Consider the following 25,144-nt stretch of genomic DNA (forward strand, 5'->3'; position numbering starts at 1 on the left):
TTTCTAATCCCCCAAATAAGTTGACATCAGAACAATGCAGAACATGGAATTCCTTTATAACGAAGTGACTTCTCCGGTTTCTTAGAGTCTATTCTAACGAGATTTGACTGTATAAAACTAATGACATGATGATTACTAGAAGAAAATTTGTCCCCCCTTTCCCAATACATGTTGTAACATGAGGGGCCCGCCAGATGCAGACATTATGATGGGAGGTCCTCTCAAACTCGGTGAAATTGTGATAAAAGAGATGTACAATAAAGAATTAAATGTTTTTGCAAATATAATTATACATGGAAATACAATGTTTTACCTTCATGCTGTCTGTGGCAACGGACCACCTTGCAGTCAATATGCTTCATGAGATTTTCAATGTGCAGTAGGCCTAGTATTGTGGGCCCTGGCCAGGTTTCCAATGTTTACAATTTGTGTGTTGCTAATTTCCATATGTCAAGGTTACGTAATAGTATTTTATTCCATATAAATATGCAAATGTGATATTGTTTGTTAAAAGGTTTATGTTAATTTTTTTTTCAGTACCATCAATTCTTGGTGTTGATTCATCACACACTATCACATGAATGAAGAGTTTCCCCATACATACCAGCAGCGTGCTGAGTATCTACACCAATTTGATTCCTGCATTCGATTACAACTTAGTTGTTTGCTGAGGCGTATCGTCCGGCTTTGCTCCATGCAAAGGGTTGCTCTCCTTCTGTTGTCATGAGTTGATCTAATTTCTTGCTGCAACACTGTCGGGGTAGCACTGTCTCTCCTCCTGTTGGTTATCTCTCCAATCATCTAATCATCTGCATGTGAAAGTACAAGGGGACACCCTCTCATAGAGGATGGACTATTACTGACCGACTTTGGGACATATCTGCGTCATTCCTGGACTCGCTAGTGCAGATTCTTGCTGAATTTATGCCATCAGGAAGTGATCCGGATTCTAGGACTGTTCTATTGTAGAACAAGATATGGACTGTTCTTCCATTGTATAATATTTCATCATGTATATATATTGCTTGTAATTGCATTTTTAATTGGGTTGCTGTATTTTAGAAATATATGACATCCATATTTATTATGGGCATCTTTTTCTCAGCCACCTCATTGGGCATTTTGCCTGTTGTGGCATTGCATTTGTATAGAAGTTGTGAGAACTCTGATAACGAAATATTGAAGGGTACCCTGTCTGACCGCCTTGGGTGAGAACATTTCAATAACATTCTGTGATATTTTCTAATGTTAACACTTTAAAGAAAAATTTGTTTGTTACTTTGTTAATTCTAAAACATTCTAATGTATTGTTAATAAATGATTTAAGTGGAAGAAAAACTTCTTTCTCATTATTGTCATCCATTTGCACTAATGAAGGGAAACACTAAAAGTAATCCTGGTATGCAAACGGAATGTTACAATGTTGAATGAAATCATCGGAATTAGTAAGAATCAAATCCAAAAGAGAGAGAAGTACCCCTAGGGGATTCTGACACCTGTTGACACAAAAAATTATCAAGAACTCTCTACGTTAAGAAAATCTCTCTCGTATAATGATTCCTAGCTGAAAAATTCTCCCAATTGATGCCTGGATAGTTGAAGTTACTTTTGTAAGCAATTGTTCCAATGAACTAAAAAAAATAGTTCTTGTTTTTGATAGTAAACTTGGAATTGAATCATTGTTTTTTTTACCACAGTAAATGACTATAAACAAATAAAATTCAGACCTGTGAAATGTGAGACTATTACTACAGCAGACTTCTGATAATCTGGTTGTGCACTAATCTGGCCCATCCAGTAATCCAACATTTTTAGGGCCATTTTTTCGAGCACAGAAGACAACATGTCATCGCATGTCTGGGCACAGAAGTTTATATTATTCAAATTGGCTTTTTCAACTTAACTTCCAGCAATCCGGCACACCCTGGTCTGATATGTGCCAAATTATCAAGAATCTACTGTAATACTCAACCATGTATTTAACTCAGCCACATTCCTGCACAGAATTTCTAACGAACAGGTACATGCAGGAATGTCATGTGTATCACATGCATGGCCTTAATATATTTATGTTGTCACAGTTATGTAAAATACAAATACCAACATGTTTGTGTCATGTTATACCATGTGGTACATAAGCGTTAAACTTGGTTATTTAGTTTTTGGTCCACTAACTACTACGATGGACATAGATTGCACAGTCATAGATACTTCAGCCAGTTAGCATGGCATCCACAGCATGACTGCTGTTCTTTATTATTTTCATAATCTCACAATACAAGACAGGACAGCGCTGCCACCTATTAACGGTATTAGGTATTAAATATATTACATGCCTCCCCCCCCCCTTTTCCCCTTTTCTTAAATTCAAGAACATTAAAGTCCTATCATGATTATTGTATGATAATGTATAAATAAGTCAATTTGATTGTCTGTAGCAGATAGGTTCACCTATAGTATTAGCTGACTTTCTCATGATCTGATCAGCTTCTGGAATTGGATCTGGAAATGAAGATACTTTGTTTTTTCTTATGTGGTGTCTATTTCTTTGATACGTACCTCCATCTTTTCCTTCAATGATATAGGAATGAGGTTTCGATCCTGTCTTGGTTATGATACCTTGTTGCCATGGTTCTTTTGGTCTTTTTTTGAACCAAACCCTGGAATCTTGATTGAGTTCAGGATGACGAGTTGCATGTTTGTCAAATCTTCCTTCTGAGATGATTCTCTAGTTTTCACGCTTTTACTAGCTTCAGCTGTAGAAAACTTTGGCTTGAGTTGATGAGGATGAGTTGGCAAAAAGGATCTGAATCATCTGCCCATTAGCAGTTCAGCTGGAGAAGGAAGATCCTGTGTAGGTTGTGTGTATCCTATAATCCAGTAGGATTGCATGTCGATCTTTGTCTTCTACTAGAGGCAAAGGTGACATTGGCGTATTGTTGGATTTGCGAGATAAGTATTTTTTTTTATTGCTTTCAACTGTTTAAATTTTTGTTGTGTATTTTCAATTGACTTAAACTTTTTTCTCGCTTTCATTTAATTTTCATTGTACTTTTTGTCAGGTTGTTTGTGACCGTTGTTTCTTTATCGATAATCAATTTCTTTGCTTATGTGCTCATATAGGAGGGAATATTTGTTTCTTTGTTTCCTGCCATTTTGGTGTTTACTCCAAATTCTCTGATACAATTTTGTGGGTTTTTTGGGTGTTAGTGTTAGCAAACAGTGTATACTCTTTCCTGGGTATTCTCAATAATTTTTGTTCTTTCAGTCATTTGTTTTAGTCTTAGTGAATAGATATATAGTTAGCTAATACTAATAAGTATAAATTATACTTTGTATCTTAATATTTTTTAGGGGCGTGTTGTATTTTATACACAGGGTTTGTAACTATCGTTCGCCCAATACACACGTGATTCCTTGTGAAGAATTAATATGGAAAAGTGTGTTTAGTTCTGACCCATAATTAATGAGTTATAATGCTTAAAAAATTGACGACGTCACTTCAAAATCCTGCCAAATTCACCAAACGTATAACTTGACATTTTTGGAAATGCTAAAAATATATTAACCCCTACACAGAAACCCAGAAAACGAAAGAGATATATCTGGTAACAAGATGTAAAAACAGTAGTCAAGACTGTCCAGTTTGTGTTTACATCCTGTATTAATTCCTGGTCACATTGCTGGTTGCTGTGTTACATCTTTGTCTATATTCTATACTATGTTTATTAATCCAGCTAGTTCTCATTATGCTTTCTTTCATTAATAAATATTATATAATAACATCACATGTCTTCACCTCAGATAAAATAATTGGAGACGAGATAAAGAAACTTGAATTCCGGTAAGCTGCTTTCTCTTTGTTATCGAACAAAGATGGATCCTGAACAATTTGACAAATTTCTTTTGCATTTCAAACTGAACATGAATTATTTGAAACATTTTTATCGATCCAGATGCAGTTAAAGCAACCACCCATGACTCAAACATTTGATACTTTCGATCCACAAAAGAATATTTCATAATGTATATTCAACGCTTCAAAAATTTTCTTGATATGAAAAATGTGTCACCCAACAAAGAATTGTGTGCTCAAATATTTCAGAACTCTGTAGGTGTCTCTAATTGCAGCATTGATTTTTCCATGCTTACCAAGCGAACTCACATATGATGAACTGATCAAAACATTTGAAGTTCATCTGTGTCCAAAGAAGAACATAGTAGTGACATAACATCAATTTTTGTCTACCTATCAGATGGAAAAACAATCTTGGATTGTGCAGCAACTCTGTGATAAGATATTATCAATTGTGAGTTTGTGTCACATTACCAATGCAAAATACATCTATAGCGGATATATTCCTATGCACAGTTTGTCCATGGAATTCGGGACAACGATACGTGAGCAACTTTTACAGTCCCAAATTCTTGAATTCGATGACATCTTGAAGAGAGCCATAGCTCTTGAACTATAAAAAATTGACTGTCACGAACTTTGACAGAAATCAACAAGTGCAACTTTTGATGAAGTCAACAAAGTTGTGAAATCCAAACCAGCAAAACATGACTCGAGTAACTCACAAAACACAGCTGTATCTTATCCAAGAAGCAAAGAACCACCAGCGTTCCAAATCCAGTTCCAAAATAGGCTTTGTAAAATTGGGTATAAAAAATCTTTGTAGTCGTTGTGGTCCTGATAATCACATTGCAAATGATTGCAAAACAAACCCAAAATCTCTTAAGTGCAAGGCCTGCAAGAAAAACGGACACCTCAGAAAAGTATGCATTAAGACACTGTTAGATGAACAGAGCATAAATCCATCAGAATTCAAATCAACCAATCATGTATCCAATGCCGAAGCTTTTTGTAGTTATGGTGTGCAACAAATTATTGACATATTTCAACACCATGAATGACCGAAGGATATCAACAAATATTTCATCATGATCAACATTGATGGTTGAGAGGTAAGATTCGAAGTGGTTTCTGGTGCAGGATTTACATTTATTCCACGCGATGAGGTCCATAAGCTGAACATTCGAACACAACTTCAAAACTCAACTGTTGCTTTTCGATCATACACCACTCGTAATGTGTTCCAGCCAGATGGAAAAGTTGATGTGAATGTGGAGTACCAAGAGAAAACATCCCGCAAAGAACTCTATGTTGTTCCAGAGGAATATGATGCATTATTAAGACGTGTTTGGATAAGGCCCCTGAAAATAAGCCTAGAAGATATTGACTCTCAAAAACCAGCTGATTTGGGAACATTACAAGTTCAACAAACCAACTCCATGGATGACATTATTTCTAGATATCCAAAATTTTTTGAAGAAAAATTTGATTACATCCTAGGTTTCAAAGTTTCATTCCAGCTACATGAAAATTGCAAACCAGTTTTTCACAAGGAACGTGAAGTTCCTTATGCCTTACGTGGAAAAGTCAATCAAGAACTGGACATGCTTGAATCCTAAGGAATCATATTGAAAGTTGCAACAGGTGATTGGGGATCGCTGTTGATAGTCATTCCTAAACCTGATGGAAATGTACGGCTCTGTGTAGACTACAAGATTGGTGTCAACGAGCGTCTTGTCAGTGTGCCAACTATCTAATTCATTGAATTGATGAGATCCTGAACAGTCTCTGAAACTAGATTTGTTCAAAGCCTGTCTTCATGTTCCAGTAGATAAAGAGAGCAGTCAAATTCAAACTTTGTCTACTCATCGTGAAACCTACCACATGAATAGGCTATCTTTTGGCATCAACACAGCATTTAGTGAATTCAACCAAATTATCAACCAAGTCCTCCAAGAGATACCCAAGATTCTCTCGTACTTCGATGACATCATTGTGCATGGTACAACATGAGAAGAATGTGCTGGGAACCTTGAACTGTGCCTCCAGAATTTACAGGAATATTATCTTCACGTGAATAAGAATAAATGTTCAGTTTTCCAGAATGTATTGAATACCTAGGACATGCTGTGGAATTCAACAAAATTTCAAAGTCGTGAGAAAAAATTAGGGAAATTATGGAAATTAGACATCTGTCAAATGTGGAAGCATTATGTCAATTTCTCGGCATGGTCACATATTATTCACGATTTCTACCAAATATTTTCTCTGTCACATATCCTCTGTGACAACTCCTTCGAAAAGATTCAAAGTTCCGATGGTCAGCAGCATGTGAAGCAGCCTTTATCAAGCTGAAAATGGAAGTGTCAAGTGACCGAACTCCATATTATCCAAATTTACCAGTTGCCCTGATGTGTGATGCTAGTTCTGTTGGTATCACCAGAATCTTGGCACACATTATTGATGGTCAAGAAAGGCCTATTGCATATGCCTCGAGATTTTTTATGAAAGCCGAACAGAACTATTCGCAGATCGATCGTGAAGCACTAGCCATCGTGTTTGCAGTTAATAAAGGGATGTGTGATCGATGTATTCCCTGTTCACAATAACCGCTGTTACTATTCCTACAGATCTTTTTTGTGCTAAACGATTATGACTCCTCGTATGTTCTCTACTGTGAAGCACTAGCCATCGTGTTTGCAGTTAATAAGGGGATGTGTGATCGATGTATTCCCTGTTCACAATAACCGCTGTTACTATTCCTACAGATCTTTTTTGTGCTAAACGATTATGACTCCTCGTATGTTCTCTACTGTTCCCGCATTGGAAAAAATACTACCGGATCATCACTTGCTGATCTTCTTTCTTCCACTTCCTGATGCAAGCTGTGTACTCCGCTCTCGTTCACAGGTCGGCGTGCACCCCCCCCCCCACACTCAAAGTAGACTCCCTTCATACCACCTGTTGCCGGAACCTGTTCTCTCCCAAACATGGGGCGTTCCCCGGACTCCATATAACCAACTTTCTACAGTGCATCACAGGATGTGTGATCGACGTATTCCCTGTTCACATGATGTTAAAATCGCTGTTATTATTCCTACAGGTCAATTTTATTTTTATATATGTTACACTTCAGATCTTATTTGTTTTTCTTCACAAGTTTTTTAATTGTATTCTACCCATGTCGATCTCGCATCTTTTATTTGATTATCTTATGTATTATATTTTTGTTCCTCTCTTAATTCCTCTACCAATCACATGCTTTTTAATATCTTGGACCAACTTGGCCATTTTTTGTCTAGGGTTGTTCCTCTCGATAAGCAGTTTTTTTGTCCACCTTGCACTTGTTTCTACTGCTTTCGCTTTCTGGTGATATCGAGTCTAACCCCAGTCCTAGGGTCACCCATTCTCCCCAAGCTTCCCACATTCAAACGCGATCAAGTTCCATTTCAGACCCTTCTAAAGCACCTAAAAACCCTTCCCCCTCCGATTCCTCCATCCTTCACAATATCCAAGATACCCTCAACTTGACATAGTTAATAAACTCACGCTCCTATCTCAAAAGCAAGATTCCTTCAGTATCCAACTAAACGGATTATCCAAGCGACTAAGTGCTGTAGAAGATAAATTTTTGCTTATTGAGGATCTCCAACACCAAGTCTCCAACCTCTCCTTGGAACTATCTGAACTTCGCTCTTTGCTTGCTTCCAAAGTTATCGACCTGGAAGACCGCTCGTGTCGGTCAAACTTAATTTTCCGTGGCATTTCGGAGGAGCTCTTGGACATTGAATCTACCTCGACTCTTGGACCTAAAATAATTAAATGTTGCTCTGATATTCTTGAACTTGAAATTTCCGCCTCCGACATCCATCGTTGCCATAGAATCAGCCCTAAAAGAATCCCTGGTCCTAGACTTTCAATAATCAAATTTAATAAATTCAAAACCAAAACTTAAATTCTCAAAAACGCTTTTAAACTAAAAAACAGTAGTATTTCAATCTCCGAGGACTTCTCACCTGAGATGTGCAGGCTATGTGGGCAAATTTGGAGGGCCTCCCAAAAAGTCAGTGACTCCAGATTGAAAGTTAAACTCTTTCACAACTTTGCTCTTATCAACAACACCAAATACATTTGGGATCCCAGCATTGATGACACATTATCCCGTTTTCCCAAACCCATTCCTGTATCACTCCTCCCTCTGACCTTCCGTTGCATTCGCCAGTTCCCCCTTTATAGTCCTCACCTCACGAACCACCCCCCTCCTTAATCACTCATTCTCCACCCCAAAATAATCCTTTCAGAATTGGTACTGTTAATACAAAAGAGGCATAACCAACAAAATCTCCTTCGAATCCATCCTCTTGGCCCATAATCCCAATTTCCTAGTGGTTACAGAAACATGGTTGCATAGTAATATTAACAATACTGAATTCCTACCCCCCCAAATTTCTTTGTCTTTCGTAAAGATAGAAATACCCGGGGAGGGGGGCGTTACCCTTGTTTTTAACAGTTCCATCCCACCAACTGAAATCCCTCTTGAATCTAATATTGAAATTGTTGGTGCCAAATGTGTGGCATCAACCCAACTGCACTCCTATTGCTATTTTTCCCTTTACATACCCCCTGCTTCGGACTCTCACTACTTCATTGAACTTGAAACAATTCTAGACCAATTTCATAATTCACATCTTCTAATTATAGCCGGCGATTGGCATCTACCCAGTACAGATTGGCAAAAAATGCAGTCCCTCTCGGGAAACCATAGTATTAACAATAGAGTTCTCGACATTTTCTTAAAATTTAATCTCGTCCAAACTATCTTGGAACCTACAAGAGTATCCAATCACTCAATCTCCACATTAGACCTAATTGTGGTTTCCAACAAGATCTTGGTTTCTCATTTTTGTTTTTTATTTCTGTTCCGACCACAAAATTCTCTTTTTAGATTTCTCACCATACCATCCCTCCTTTTAAATGTGCCAAAAAACTCAACTTTGGTAAGGTCAACTACCCTCTCATGCAAAATATTCTTTGTACTCACTTTCCTGGCTTCATTTTCTCTTCTAACGATATTCAATGTCTTTGGAGTAAATTCAAAAGTGTTATCGAAAAATGCAAAGCCACTGTTCCTACCAAATGCTCCTCATCTAAAGGTCTCTTTAACACATGGATCAACCGTGACATTATCCATCTGAAAAGAAGAATTCGACATGATGTCTCAAAACTGAAATTCAATGACTCTCCTACCCTCGGAACCAAAATCTGTCTCTACTGGTAACCTCAAAAACCTCATTTCTCACCATAAATCCAGTTACTTGACCAAATCGTTGCCTATCTAGCTTAAAACAATCCCTCAAAATTCTGGAATTTCCTCCGCCCCAAAACAGCCGGCACCTCCTCACTCAAAACTTCCAACTCGGACCTAACTTTTCCCCTTGACATTGCCTCAGAATTTAACTGAGCCTTCTCTTCTGTTTTTCCCCTCAATCCCACTCCCCCAATACTTCTTTTCTGATTCACTTCACAATTCTAGTCCCATCTCCTTCTCTAAAGCTGGTCTCCCGAATCTTCTAAAAAAACTAAAACCCCACTCTACTGGCCCTGATGGGATCCCAAATCATAATTGCCAAGGAAATCCGTACCCACCTTGACTTGACTAACTTTTTCTTTTCCAACCAACATGGATTTAGATCATCATTTTATCTGTATCTACCCAGTTAACACACTTCATACATGACTTATCAAACACCATTGACAGAAACCTCCAATCCGATATCATTTTCCTAGATTTTTCTAAAGCATTTGACAGGGTGCCCCACAATAAACTTCTAAAACTCTCAAATCTCGGACTAAATGTTCAACTTTTTAAATGGGTGGAGGCCTTCTTCCTCATTAAGCATAGCCAGTTTGTCTCATTCAAGGGCCAGAACTCACCTTTTCTTCAGGAAACTTGGTAACTGTCATTCAAAAATTTGGAAAGCTTCACTATCAAGTGAAGTTGGATGATGGCTATTCTATTCAAAAGACACATTGATCAACTGAGAAGAACAGAGGTTCCAAAAAAGTCAGTCTCCTTCTTACCAACTACCAAATTTAATAATGAGGATTCTGACAAACAGATTCAACAACAACCCAGATGGCAAGACCTTTGTTATCCAGCAACAACCTGATTACTCGCAGAATTCAGACATTCAACTGCAACCAAGAAACAGCCAGGATGTACCAGTCCCAGACTAACCTGATACCCAGCTTCGATGGTCAACATAGCAATGCAGACCTCCATCATACCTGCAAGAGTATGTCACAGATTAACTGTTCAATTAAGCGTGGGAGAACTGTTGTATCTGGTATCTTCACACTTTTAAGGAAAGAGAAAAAAACTTCTTTACAAGTCAATAAGAATATGTTCTTTGCATCTCACAACGCCAGCTTTACAGAGGTTATAGATAAGCATTAGGCTGGGATTACACTATAAAAGTTAGATACAAGTTCTTTTATAAAACTTAAAAAATGCAGCCAATAAGACTATTGGTTGCATTTGCGTGAGTGTGATAGGTACGATTACTGGTAGCATTTTTCAAGTTCTATAAAAGAACTTTTATCAAACTTGTATACTGTAATCCTGGCCTTTCATTTTGTTTTGTTCTCCAGAAAGTATTGAGTCTATTTTATATATTCTTTGGTTATAATTTCTAATTTGATGGCATTCAGCATGCAAGAATATTGTACGCTGAACTACCTTTAAAATATTTTGAGAGGGTTGAAGTTATATTTCAACATTATTTTTTCGAATAAGACACTGGGTCTAATAACTAGACGTTTAATTAAAAAAAAAAATGACTCCATACAACTAAACGTTTGTGAGTAGGTCAAAATAGACAAACTTTAGGCCAGAAAAAAAAAATAATTTTTATGTTCCCAAAGGAAATTTTAATGGTTTTAGGGTGTATTGGGACTGCTGATTTCAAAACTGGTGTTGGTTTTGCCAAATCGGCTCTAGTTTTAATATTTCAATATAGTCTGCAGCCACTAATTTTTACGTGTAAATTTTTCTTTCAACCTTTTATTTACTTTCCTATTTTATTCAACACATCATTACCAGACATCAGTGATCTCTATGTATCGACATTAAGTTTATTAATCATTGCCATTTCACAGTTACAATGTGATTTGTATGCTGCTTATGGCCTGAACGGATCCAGAACTCATTGTTGGGAGGGGTTTTTTACAAAATAATAATAATAAATAAAAAAAATGAGTTATACACTGTGAATAGGGTGACCATACATCCTTCATTTTGTCCCGTATTTTCCAGAGTAGTCCCGATTTTTTCTGTTTTTACTCTGTCCCAAATTCTTTGAAAAAATGTGTACTGGTTTTTTCTATTTTTAAGTCAAAGTTTTCTTGAATTTGTTGTTTAATCACAAAAACATTGATACAGGTAATTTTCAATAGATTGATTGAGAGAGAGTGCAATATTATCATATAAAAGTTCTGAAAATTTCATGAATTATCGCATTTTGCTTGGGGGGGGGGGGTGATCACACCAATCCCCCCCCCCCATACATCCACGCCTGGCTTATGGTATTACCATTGAAATTAAACTTTTACTTCATACCAAAAACTAGAGCCAATCTGATAAAACCAATGTCAGATTCGGAATCAGTGCCCTAAAATCACTGAATTTTTTTTAGAACAAAATCAGTTTTAAGAAAACATCCAAAACCACAATAATTTTAATTGAAAGTTTTTGATCGAATTATTATTTTACTGTTTCCAGCAGTCACACATTTGTCAATCTATAATTTTTACATCCTTCATTGAAGCCTTTTACGCATAACAGTTTTGATGAAAGTTCAAAAAAATCCAAAGAAATATTGCCGTTTTATTGATCAACATGTAATCTGATTAAAATGACAACATGAAATAACGATCGTGCAGTAAACCTGTACACACCCTCAAAAAATTTGACTTGATATTGCAGGTAAACAAATTGCCACATTTTGGCAAAAAAGTGCTGATTTGAATAAAAACAGATCTCATTTAGCTAACACTTTACAAATCTGATGATAAATTTGCCAACATAGGAGATGAAGCTAATACGTAATAACAAGGTTATAATATCGCACTACATAGAGAGAAAAAACGGCAATCGTGAAGGAAGAAGGCAGAACTCTTGGCAAGAATAGTACTGAATATTTCAGTTCATTTTCAAGAAGCGATAACCCGCTGCTGGCAGAAAAATGTACTTTCGTTCTGAGTTTGGCACACAACTGACTGTTAAAAAAATGACACATCACAAAATTTCGAAACCTTATAACACATTTAATATTCATCATTTTTTTTTATTTCTTTTAAACTGAGAACAACTCAGGTCTATCACCAACTATGGATGATTTACTACCTAGTGAGTTGTGCCAGAAGTGTAACTGTGTGTGTAACTAACAGTCTGAGTGCATATGTAGTGTTGTGTTTGATTTTTCAGTGCTGCCATCTATATCTCAGAAGTGAAGTGAGTGATGTGTTGTGACTGAATTACATTTATACTGTTTGTAGGTCTGTTGCTCTCTGTGGCAAGACTTTTTAAAGAAAAGATCAGCTTGCATTCCTGCCTTGAAGTTGAGAACAACTGAAAACCAACTTCAGACAACCATCACTGTGGCAACAGTGGGGTTCAAACCCGGGGCCTAGCAACGCAAGTCCATCACTATGACCACTCGACCATCACAGCAGCTTAATATTTATCTGATCCAAAAATGGAAAACTTTTCATATTAGTTTTTGACAACGAATCACGTGTATAATTATTGGGCGGTTGATAGTTACCACCCTGTATATATATATATATATATACACATATTTCTTCTTTGTGATTTAGTGTTGAGCATTTTAATTTTTTTGTAGAATCTTTTACATATATTTTACATTGTAATGTATTTTACATCATTTTAATTTCCTGCTAACGTTTCTCATTTTACTTTTTTTCTAAGTGTAAATATCTAGTTTTCTGCAATAGTGCTAATATGCCTCGATCTCGACTAGTGCTGTGTAGAGCTTGCAACGGGAGGTTTCCCCTGTCTAGGGGGATAGTACCTAATAGTTTCAAGTGTAATGCATGTTTGGATAGGGCAAGGTTGGAACTCAAGGTTGAAGCATTACAGGAGAGAGTTAGGCCTTTAGAGATCCCGGTTATAATGGAGCCGTGGTCCACCTGTCAATGAAGAAGCAATCTCCACAAACAACGACAGTTTAGAGGGTGAATGGTGGAGGGGATAGTGGTAGGGGTTTAATCATCGGCAATTCTATGGTTAGGGAACTGGGGAACAGAGCGTCTAGGGATTTTTGGGGTTTCTAGCGCTGTTGTCTTCCTGGGAGGAAGATTAGCAACGTTCGAGGCATTTTTTCATCGTTGAAAGTTATCTTTGCAGGTCAATGGTTGCCATCCAACTTCCATATTTTGCAGTGAATTTTTGAATTTTAATGTTATGTAAGTATCATGTTGAAGGAGTATCATCAAAGAAGATATCATCTCATTTATAACAAAGAAACACTTCCTAACTTCATCAACAGCATCTCTCACATTTACACATATCTTCTGTCAAATATTACCACACAACAAACTATTTGAAACCTGTGTATATTTAAAAAATTTGAAAATTTTCTTGTTCATTAACTTTGAAAAAGCTAAAAATTTACACATTATGAACATTATTCAACTACATCCCGTTTCTCTCTCTCTCAAGTCCCCTTTCATAATCAAATCACTATTTTCTTGTTTAACAGAAAATTCTTTTGGTACAGAATATCTTTGGTGCCCCTTTGGCTTTGTCCTGACAAAGTATTCCACTGTAATTGGTTTTGAGAATGTGATTAAAAAGTTAATATATTAATTAATCTTACAAAGATGAATCTGCAACAACGTGTTGTTGTCCCTGATAAAGAGCATATTTCACATCCTTTTCTAAAACGCGTTGAAGTCCTCCATGAAAAAAATATTCCCTATAAAAAAATGCATTTATTATTATTTTAAAAGAAAAACATCAAATATTTATCATAGAGAACAATAATGCATACAATGTGTAGAAAAACAAAATGTATTATAATAACACAGGTCTGCAAAGTTCAACTGAAGAAAAAATTGTCTGGAATCTATTAAATTTCACTCATGTGTTTTTGCCACTGATTTCAAATAGTATATACTTCCATCTTTCTCCATAATGTAAGAATTTTTAACAACTGATTAGAATATCACAGGAAATGAGATGGAAAATACATTATTTTCTAACCTTTTATTAATCCTGAATTAACTTCCTAAAGCATTTTGTTAGTGCTAGTTTTATAATAGTGTTATATAATTATATAACAATTTAATTATTGAAAGTTGAATTTCGAGTTTTTAAAACATTAACAAAAATTAAAAACTAATGAAATAATGACAAAAACAAATATGATAATGAAAAAATTAATATAAATTGAGTTAAAAAAATTGTAAAAATTATATTATGTTTCAAAACATTTTCACAATCATGTTGTGTCATACCATTAAATTAGATTTTGGGTTTATTGGCGCAAGGACAAATAAGTTAAAAAATGCGCCAAAACAAATGATTAATTGAAAACAAGATGAACCCCATACTTGTCAAGTACAAAAAGTAAAACTATGCTTAAAACGTAAAACAGCGACATGGACTGTAAATAACTATAATTAGTTATAAAAACCAATGGTTTGGATGAATTTAAAAATGTGAGATGCATCGCAAATGGTCCGATGTCACGAAGCAAAAGATGATTCTAAGCGGTCATAAAATGATGACGATGGTGCAAACAAGTAAAAGCATGAGGAATGGTCAATGGACTTTGACAATGAGGGCACTCTGGTTGACTCTCTCCTAATAATAGATATAATTGTGTGAGGCGACTGTATCCTATGCGTAACCGGGAAAGCAGAACTTTCTCCTTTCGGTTAGTCCTGCAGCTCGAACGCCAATGACCGATAGTGGGCTTGATGGCATGTAATTTATTATTTATTTGACTGTTCCAATGATCCTCCCAGCGGCGATGCATCACTTCCTGGAGGATTGAGAAGTGGTCACTGGCAGGTACCAAAAGGCTATTATCAATGCTGGTTGTTGTTCGAGCTGCGGTGTCTGCTTTTTCATTGCTGGTATTCCTACATGACCTGGTACCCAGTAAAATTTTACTGTGGTACCGTGATGGATGAGGTAATGTAATTAATGAAAGATGGCATGAATGAATGGACGAGTGTGAAATATACAGGAGCACAGTGCTTGCAATGCGCTGAGAGAGTCGCTATAAATGATGGATCGTCTGTGGCGTTTGCATCGTATATGACGTAGAGCCTGAAGGATTGCGTACAGTTCTGCCGAATAAGAGAATGTGTCAGGTAGTTTGAAAGATGTCTCCTCACAGCAAATGTAGGCACAACCGACATGCCCAGGGCTCTTGGAGCCATCGGCATATATAGGGAAGTACCTGTTGTACCTACCCCTGTGCCTAAAGAATATCTGTAGATATATGACATCTGCTGTGGTGGCTCGAATATGATGATAATGATAGAGACACATCTGTCAGAGACTGCTCCCATGGTGCTAGTTGCCAAGCAACTGAGGCCACACGACTGATGTCTAATTGTAGTTCTTTCACAAGTGCCCTCATACGAAGACCGAAAGACGGAACACATGAAGGTCGAGCAGCAAAAAGTCTATGAAAAGAAGGATTAAAAATTACGCGATGAAGTGGATGATCTGGGGAAAAGACTTCATTTTGATATAATATTTAAAGAAAGTTGCTGACGTTTAGATGTAATCGATAACTCGTTGCATTCTACACAGAGACTCTCCAAGGGAGAAGTTCGGAAAACTCCTGAACAAATCCGGAGGGCTAAATGGTGGACTGGGTCGAGCACACTCAGATAGCTCCGGGGTGCTGAACCGTATACGATGGAGCTGTAGTCAAGCTTTGATCTTATAAGAGCTTTATACAGGTGAATAAGCGACTTAAGGTCTGCTCCCAATCATGTAGACGAGATGACCTTCAAGAGGTTCATCGTCTTCATGCAACGAGCTCTTAACTGTGAAATATGAGGTTTAAATGTGAGTTTCTTGTCAAATGTGATGCCGAGGAATTTTGTGTTCTCTACAATAGGTATTTGACTATTATTTAAAAAGAGTTGTGGGTCATCATGAAGCTCCCGACGCAGGCAAAAATGTACAGCAAAGGTTTTGTCGGCAGAGAAAGAGAAGTCGTTATATCATGTGCCCACTTGCTGATTTTGTTAAGAGCGGTTTGTAATTGTCTCTCGGCTGTCCTCATATTCACTGATTGATATGATATCAGCAGATCATCCACATAAAGTGCGCCAGTGACACACAACGCGAGTTGGTTCAACACCCCGTTGAGTCTTAAAATAAACAGTGTAACACTTAAAATGCTACCTTGAGGTACACTTAGTTCTTGAATTTGAGGCACTGACAATGTGCTTCCAATTCATACCTGGAAGATGTGGCGAGCGAGAAAGTTCTTAATAAAAATGGGCAAGTTGCCCCGCAAGACGCAATTATAGAGATCGGAAAGAATTCTGTGCCTCCAAGTACGGTCGTAGGCCTTTTCTATGTCGAAAAATATGGCTATCATATGCTCCCTCTTAACGAATGCTTGTCTAATTGATGTTTCAAGGCGTAACATATTGCATGTTATGCACCTGAACCGTCTAAAGCCGCTTTGATGTTTCGATAAAATATTGTTAACCTCAAGGTAGTGCATAAGGCGATAGTTGACCATGAGTTCCATGAGCTTACATAAACAACTGGTCAAAGCAATAGGTCTGAAACTGTTCGGTTGTTGAGGATTTTTGCCAGGGTTCGGGAATGCAAGAACTATGGCTGCTCGCCAGGTGTCAGGAAATGAATGACTGACCCAGATCTGATTAAATAATGTGAGTAAATGTGAGAGTGATTCTGGTGAGAGATGCCGAATCATGGAATAATGAATGGCATCGGGCCCCACAGCTGAGTCAGGACTTCGCTGCAAGGCTGTTGTCAGTTCATGATGGGTGAACAATGAATTGTACCCCTCCAGTGTAAAAGGCCGGAAGGTGTATGATGTACATTGGGCTGATGATTTAATGGGATGAAACGATGGGGGATAGTTCGCATCGATGGAAACAGCGGCGAAACGAGCGGCGATGGTGTCTGCGATATCCCTCACATCGCTGATAATAGTGCCATTGGTATTAAATATAGTGATGGGATGAGACTGATAATGACCATTGATTTTTTGGATCCGGTCTCAAATAATTTTGGATGAAGTTGATGAATTGATTCCCGTAGTAAACTTTTGCCGGGACTCACGCTGAGCCTGGCGCCTGGTTCTTCTCGCTATCACCTTTGCTTTTAAAAATTACAACTTGTTTTCATGGGTGGGGGGATACCGCGTGAACCTACTCCATGCTTTCTTTTGAGCTTTAATAGTGAGACTACATTCGTGGTTCCACCAAGGTTTATTAAATTTAGGAAGTTTTGAGGAGATTTTCGGAATTGTTTCATTTGCTGCAGAGATCATACAACTGGTCACAAGGTCAACACAGCGGTTGACGTCAGGTTGCGAGACCATATCCTTCGTGATTTCTGATTTTACTGTGAAGTCAGCCCATCGGGCGGCCACAAGCTTCCGCCGAGGCAATGGTGTCGATCAAGGCAATTAACCACTAGAGGAAAATGATTGTTCCCGTGGAGATCCGGTTCCACCGACCAGGACCAGTTGGGCAAGAGTGAAGGTGAGCATAACGATAAATCTATTGCAGTGAAACTATTGTTTGGGGCATGGAAATGAATGAAACTGCCATCATTCATGATGGCGAGGTCCATATTGTCTAACAGACGTTCAACTATTTCCCCACGAGGGGTGTTGCCGTTAGAACCCCAAATCATATTATGAGCATTAAAGTCTCCAAGAAGAAAAAATGGTGGAGGTAATAGATGAATCTGATCTTCTAGATCTCTCTGTAAGATGGTTTCATTTGGTGGCAAATAAATAGAACAGATGGTAATTCTTAGGCCGGTAGAGATTTCTACCGCGATGGCTTGCAGGTTCATGCGCAGCGTTAAAACGCGCGACGACACATTATGTGGAACCAGCAGAGAAACACCGTGGCAGGCTCTACTCCCGTCATCGTAATCAATCTGGAACAGGGAATGTCACCTGATGTTCCATGTCTCCGAGGGCTTCGTAAAAGTTTCCTGGAGTGCCACGCAAACAGGATGATAACGATTGATCAAATCCTTGAGATCTTCATAATTGGATTTAAGACCATGAATGTTCCATTGAATTATATTGGCCATAAATTAAGTAGAAGTAGACGGTTCAAAGTATAAAAATTTATTCCGGTCTAGTTTCCGGCGAGTACTACCAGATTCTGATGGATTATCAAGATCTATGGCACCAATTGTCTTGTCATCAATTAGTGATACATTTTTGAGGGTGGGACATTTTATTGCTCTCTGTATGGCTTTTCTTGAATATACGGTCTTGAATGGTTTCTTTTTTGATTTATTTCCAGAACAAGTGGAGTTCCTCAGGGAAATGTCCTTGGTCCTATACTTTTTTCACTTTTTATCGATAAACTCGATCAGGGTATCGATGGGATTACTAGCAAATTCGCAGATGATGTGAAGCTAATGGGGGTAATCGGGAATGAAACCGATAGGGAGTTGCTCCAGACCAACTTAAACAGGATTGCAGCATAGGCAAATGAATGGAGCATGACGTTTAGTGATTAGTTATTAGTGACGTTTAGTTAGATTAAATGAACACGCTCGCTGTGTTAAGAATCAGGAATGTGAAAAATCGACCATCGCCGCTCACTGTTGGCAAGAAGGCCACAAATTCAAATTTCAAGAAGCGAGAGTTTTTCACAAAGTCAAGTCCACAGTTGATCTAGATTTCTACGAAGGCACATATATTCGGGCCTTCAAAAATATACTTGTGAACGATAATAAATCTACATCCCCGATCGCAACACCATCGCTTAAATTCATTTCGAGCGGGAATTACAAGAAAATTCGAATGGACCAATCGGATAGTACTATTCCACAAAGGTCCACTCAGGACGCTGCATTAGTATCTCACGCAGGCTCACAGCTTCATTCTGACCACGACGTTTGAAGTGAACAGACGTACTTCTTCCGCTGAGCAACCGAGCGTGAAGATTTGGTATTCAACCCAAATGGGAAACTTGGTCAGCGAAACTAGTGGTTAAATTTTTCCTCTGAAGACGGCACCCATTGGTGTTGAAATGCATTAGGACTTTTATTATTTTTTGTGTATTTGCCTTATTCGTTGGTGTCTTCTAAATATTCTTGGGCAAAGTGGATCAACTCTACTACTACTCTAGTCTTTGTCCTTTAGGGACAGCTGGTGTCTTTATTGGATTATAGGATCACCTATGCTCCTAGCATGACGGTGTTACTACTGTTGCAGCTTCTTTGTGAAGGGAAAAAGAAACCCTGTGAGATAATACACCACTACATTTAGATGTATGATGCAATCCTTATTCATGAATTTGCTAAAGATAGAGCATCAGAATTTAGCCAAAGTTTAGAAAATGTGGTAAGAATAAGACTGTTGATTTTGGCTTCTGTATATAACTTTAAATAACTAAGATACTTCATATGAAAAAATATATATATATTCAGGTCACTTTTATGAGACTTTTTGGAAAAAACCCACTTATATCATCTAAAGATATACCATCTGAATGTACCCCAAGAATATAAAATGTAGTAAGAATGAAAAATTTTGACTAGTAATGAAACACAATATGATATTTTCCAAGGAAAAAAATTATATTTAGGCAACTTTTTTATTTGATTTTTTGAAAAAACCACTAGGTTTAAACCATGGTTAAACTAACGTGTTTTAAACCAAGCAACCCTGGTTCGAACATGTTGAATGGTATTACTACCTCAAACGCAATTAAGGTCACTGATTTCGGCGCTTGGAATCAGATGGAATCAGAATCCTGGAATCGATCAAGCACTTGGAATTTATGAAGCCCTTATTTTATATAAATACAGTTGGCACTCAGTATGACCCCATGTTATGGTGATCATTCCATTACAATTGCTGGTAGGATAGTTAGGGCCTTTAGATCCCAAATGTATTCATATAACGACTATCCTATATTTCCTTTTGATATAATGGCCACCCAATATTTCATCCATTTTTTAGGGAACAGTGAGAGTCTTTATAATAAGCATTGAGTATTAATATTTTGAAAGGTATGCAGATCACTCTTAATGCATAAAAAGGGCCAGTGGTGTAAAGATTTTTTTGGGATTATCCCTCTAGAGCCTAATTCAAATATATATATATATTTGGGTGAAGACAGCATCCAAAGAGGCAGATAAATAATAAAATAAATAATTTCAAAACTAGTAATAATTTCAGAATTGATAATACCTATGATACCTTCAAAATTAATGCCAAAAATATCATACTAAAAATTCCAAATTAATGAAGGTCTTTGATGATTTGAGGGCATCTGTTAGACTCAGGGTCCTGGTTACAAGCTTTATTAGCCCATCTGTTAAGCCACTACTCAAACTATGAAGAAAATTAATAGGATCTTTTTTATTTTATGTGGGAAAATTTTCTTTGAGATACAAGTTTTTGAAGATGAAATTAATCTCATGACTTAAGGTACCACTATATACCAACTTCAACAAAGGACAGAAAAGAAAAATATTAGCTGGATCAGAGATAATTACATAAAAAGAAATAGTCTCTGTGAAAGTAAAATAAAAGGAGGAAGGGTTATATATATATATAGGACTAAATTGAAACAGAAGGCTTTTCAATTTATGACACTTTTGAACTTGAAGGTACAACTAATGTTTATTACCTATGGATGTAATGCAAGAATAGTAATCTATTAATACTTATGTAAAGTATTTTAATGAAAATACTCAAACTGAATTATAAAACAAGAAATAATTTCTTTGTTGCTGTCATTAAGGCAATCAGCTTTATGTAGTACATGCATCTGTGTTGATCGCCTACAACCTCAGTCTATCCCCCACAAAGTAATTTGCTATTAGCTAAGTTTGTAGTGGATGCAGTGCAAAAGTGAGCATTTGATATATGCATGAAAATAGATGCTATCTATGAAAATAGTGATGAGCAAATGTAATGTAGAAACTGATTCACTTTTCACAATGTTGTGGCAGAAATATTCAATGCCAAAAGTCGACAGGGATGTTGCTACCAGGGAAGGGGGCGGAAGAGTGTTTTCTCCATTTTCATAAGGGGGGGGGGAGAACAAGGGAAGCATTTGTCTGAATGGTTTTGATCTGCAAATAAATTATGGTTTGGGCATGGATATCTACTAAGACTAATTCCCTGGACAGATCATACAGATCATGTTACAGTAAAACCTGTCTTTAATGGAACCTGTATTAAGCAGGAACCTGTCTTCAATGGAAAAAAATCATGGTCCTGTGATTTTAATGCCAAAATACACATTAAAAAACCAGGATTAAATGGATCTCTTGTGCAATGGGGAAACTGAAAGGAAAATTGTACCTTTAACAGAAAATTTCACACAAATACTGTGAGTGTTTGGCGACCAATAGATCATACAAAATGTTAAAGTGCTCCACCGAAATTTTTCATGCAATCCATGCTTGCAAATATGAGCTCTACATCGTCCACCCTTTAATTAGCAAAAACCGTTTTTGTACTTGATGCTGTGGTTTTTGGATAAGTCATATGTAGTATAAAGCAGTTGTTTTCTTAAATTGTAACAGAAAAGCAGGCTTTTCCATGGAGAAATCAGTGTGTTAGGGTTGAATTTCCAAATAATATGCAAGACTTGCAAAATTGTATGCAAGCTGTGTGCATTCTGTGACCACAAGGCTGAACAGGGCCAGAACTAATTAGAGTAGTCAAAGGGGACAACTGGCCTGGTGGCAAAATTTAGGGGGGTGGCAAATTTTATGTGGGAACAAAAACATCTTTATAAAATCATCAAATTTTATAGTGGTAGGCACAGCACACAAAATCATGTTGCTCTCTCTCTCTTTTCCTCACAAAATTCTTAGTTATGGCCCTGATGCTGAGGATTACAAAAATGTAGACAATAATGTACAATCTGAACCTGACACAAACAGATATTGACACCCCTATTTGAAAATTTTTCAGGAAGTTAAAAAGAATATAAATGATGTTATTTTAGAAGAAAAACAGTGTAGGTCAGAATTTTATACAGATGCTGTCGAAACCTAAATACGGTATTTAATAATTATAGACTAAAAATTTATTTTATCTATTTTGAAATTTACTTTATTTATAATTAATTTGTTTTTATTTTATTTCAATCACACGAGTTACATAATTTTACACATTATACCAATTGAACCTTTATTAAATGGGAACCTGTGTTCAATGAAAAAAATCTCTGTCCCTTGCAATTCAGTTGAAGACAAGTTTTACTGTATTAAAAATAAATAAAAAACATATTTTGACTTCAAAAGTATTTGGGAATAGCATGAATATCTTTCCTATTCTACTGATTTAGGCAGCAAAAAGATGATAATATTTTAAAATTATTCCAAGATTTTCTCTTTGGAATTTCTGTCTCCCCACCTTTTTCAGCTCCCAACATTCCTGGAAGCTGACTTGCATTCAGAATTTTGTAAACATCAAAAAATTCTGTTGATTAGCATTATGAAATTGCAAGGACCCTGGTTATCAGCATAAATAGCCATTATGATACCCACTCAAGAACAAAGCATAGCTTTTTTCTATGTTGTAAATAGTACGATCATAAGTAATGAGAAACTACTCACCTACATGTTTTATAACACCAGTGTATTCTGGAATCCTCCTCTATCGTCCATTTTTTTGTAGCCAACTTATACATAGCATCAGCATATGATTCCCGTTGCATTTCAGATTGCAGATGATTGTGCCAAACTGCTTCAAAGTCACCATTATCTGAAAGCAAATATTAATACATAATTCCTGTACAATTTATGATTTATCAAGTGGTAATGTATAATTTTAAAAACTGCATAACTGATTTGGATTTAGAATTTCATACGGCAATCAAACAAATGAAAATGGTCATGTGACAAATAAATGAATAAAACAAAGTCAGTCAAATATACAAAAGGGGGCTCCAACCTTTGTGGGGGACAAAGACATACTGACAGAGCAGAAAGAGGGAGGGTGCACAAAATCTACTACAGAGAAATTTGGAGTTACTGATCTTCGAAAAGCAAAAAAAGGCTATTTAAACATTTTTTTTTGTGAAAATTTTTTATTTAAATAGCCTTTTAACCAGTCATCTGGCTATGACGGCATATGCCATTGTGAAGATTTTGTCTAATTATTTCAATTTTTGATTAATTAGTAATTATTTCAATTATCATAAATTTTTTTGTTGATGATTTAAAAACACAGTAAAGAACATGATGTCTGTGAGGTCAGTTTCAATGCATTCATAAAAAGTTTTAATCATGAAAATATATTTGAATACAACAAATATATACAAGGCCAAAACAGGCAAAATGCCCTGAAAATTGAATCCATTGTATAGGAATGAATTCCTTCAGTCATCCAAAAACTTCTCCCAATAGACTATGTTTTTGAGTGACCTGTTTATTCCTGAATCTAAAGGCTACAACTTCTTAGTCAAACTGCCGGGGGGGGGGGGATGACTGAAAGACAAACACCACAATTTTTGCAGGCGTGTTTTAAGTTTTCTTGAATATGGGCTTTCATGGAATCCATAATTAGGAGAGCATGTGGTTTAAAAATGCTGCCTTTTCTTTTACGCCATATACTATTTAGCCACGAAATCATGGTTTCCTCATTCATCCACCCTTTTTGGATTGTACCAAACTTCTAATCCTTTCAGAAAGTTTTCTTTTGTTATTACTTGCAAGTTGAACTGAACATTGTAACTCATACACTTTCTTTTCAACATTTTCAAATTACAAAGGAAGAGTAACAAACAAACTGTTTTGGCTTTTCAAACACACTATCCACTCAGACACTATGCAGGCATGCACGTGCACAGGTGTATAAAACTCTGATGTAGTCTCGCTCACTGACCAGCGATCTCAAAAGTTTCTGATTGGGTGGGATATAATGCAGCTGCAGAAAAAAAATCTTTGTCACTTGACTGATTGTGTTGTCTATTAGTGGCTGATAACATCATATTTTTAGCAGATTGTCAGCAACGGTAGATAATCTGCATTTTTTAATGTTCAACCAAATTTTTAACAGAAATCTGTGAATTATACGCTGGAAAATATGGTATTACACTGTTCTCTTCCTTTCATACTTAATGCTTGTTCCCTTGATTATAGGCAGATTTAGTGACAGTTAAAGTATTTTTTCATCTCAATACTGTACACAAAGGCGAATTTTTATTCTTTGGGGGGGGGGGGGACTAGCAATTAACATGACATATTTATTTCCATAGGTGACAATGTATTATTAGAATTACACTATCTGACAGAGAGAATGCAATACCATGAAGAAATGCAACGAATGCACACCAGGTCCGTGGCCAGAAATTTTGTTCGGAGGGGGACCAAAGTGATAGAACAATATAGATTTGACCATCTTTTCCTCTTTTTTCAGTCATTTTCTCACATTTCTTGGGGAAGGGGAGAGACACCCAAGTCCCCGCCCTCTCGCTATGTCCTTGATTCTCATTTCAAGCAGTGCTCCCTCCAACTTTTTATTTCACCTGTGTGGAGCAGTTTTTAATCTAAATGTGCATAATTTCAACATTTGTGTGAGAAATGATAAAACAATATGCTACCATATGCAATTTAGTGAATGAACTTCTGTCTGGTAAAAATTCTGTGCGAGCAAAAGCAAATTTAGAAGTGCAGACAGCTTAATGGAGTTCAAAGGTTATATAGAGAAATCATGCCGATCCGAATCTGCTTAAACTATAAATATGAAATTTTATCAGTTGTTTCATTTCATGATGTAAAGACTCACTAAGAAGGTTTTTTTTTTAAAATTTGGCCCTTAAGAGGGTTCAAAGGTTATACAGAAGAAATCATGCTGAGCCGAATCCGCTTAAACTATAAATACCAAATTTAACCTAGTTGTCTCTAATTTCACTATACAGGGCATACATAATTACAAAATCCTATTTTGTGAAATTTTGAGGACGACTTCATGAAGTGATGGAAATTTGTTTGGGGGGGATTAATTGCACATGTCACCACCAGAGGGCATTTTATTA

The 25,144-nt window shown here is 36.7% G+C and overlaps 1 protein-coding gene across 4 annotated transcripts in view; it reads right to left on the reverse strand.

The window, feature by feature from the left end:
* Samtor (S-adenosylmethionine sensor upstream of TORC1) overlaps positions 1-25,144 on the reverse strand; it is a 63,240-nt gene that overhangs the window by 24,687 nt on the left and 13,409 nt on the right. For 3 of the 4 annotated variants that reach the window (XM_089247110.1, XM_089247107.1, XM_089247109.1), the window contains 2 exons: positions 22,722-22,869; positions 13,756-13,854 (listed from right to left, as the gene is read on the reverse strand). In XM_089247110.1, coding sequence (XP_089103236.1) covers positions 13,756-13,854; positions 22,722-22,869 — 247 coding nt within the window. The remainder of the gene's footprint in view (positions 1-13,755; positions 13,855-22,721; positions 22,870-25,144) is intronic. The other variant, XM_089247108.1, reaches the window with a different exon arrangement.

The sequence above is a fragment of the Pholcus phalangioides genome, unplaced genomic scaffold (genome assembly GCF_987345545.1).
Source record: "Pholcus phalangioides strain wild (caught in Gottingen) unplaced genomic scaffold, Ppha-v1.0 ptg000017l_1, whole genome shotgun sequence".
NCBI classification, from domain to species: domain Eukaryota; kingdom Metazoa; phylum Arthropoda; class Arachnida; order Araneae; family Pholcidae; genus Pholcus; species Pholcus phalangioides.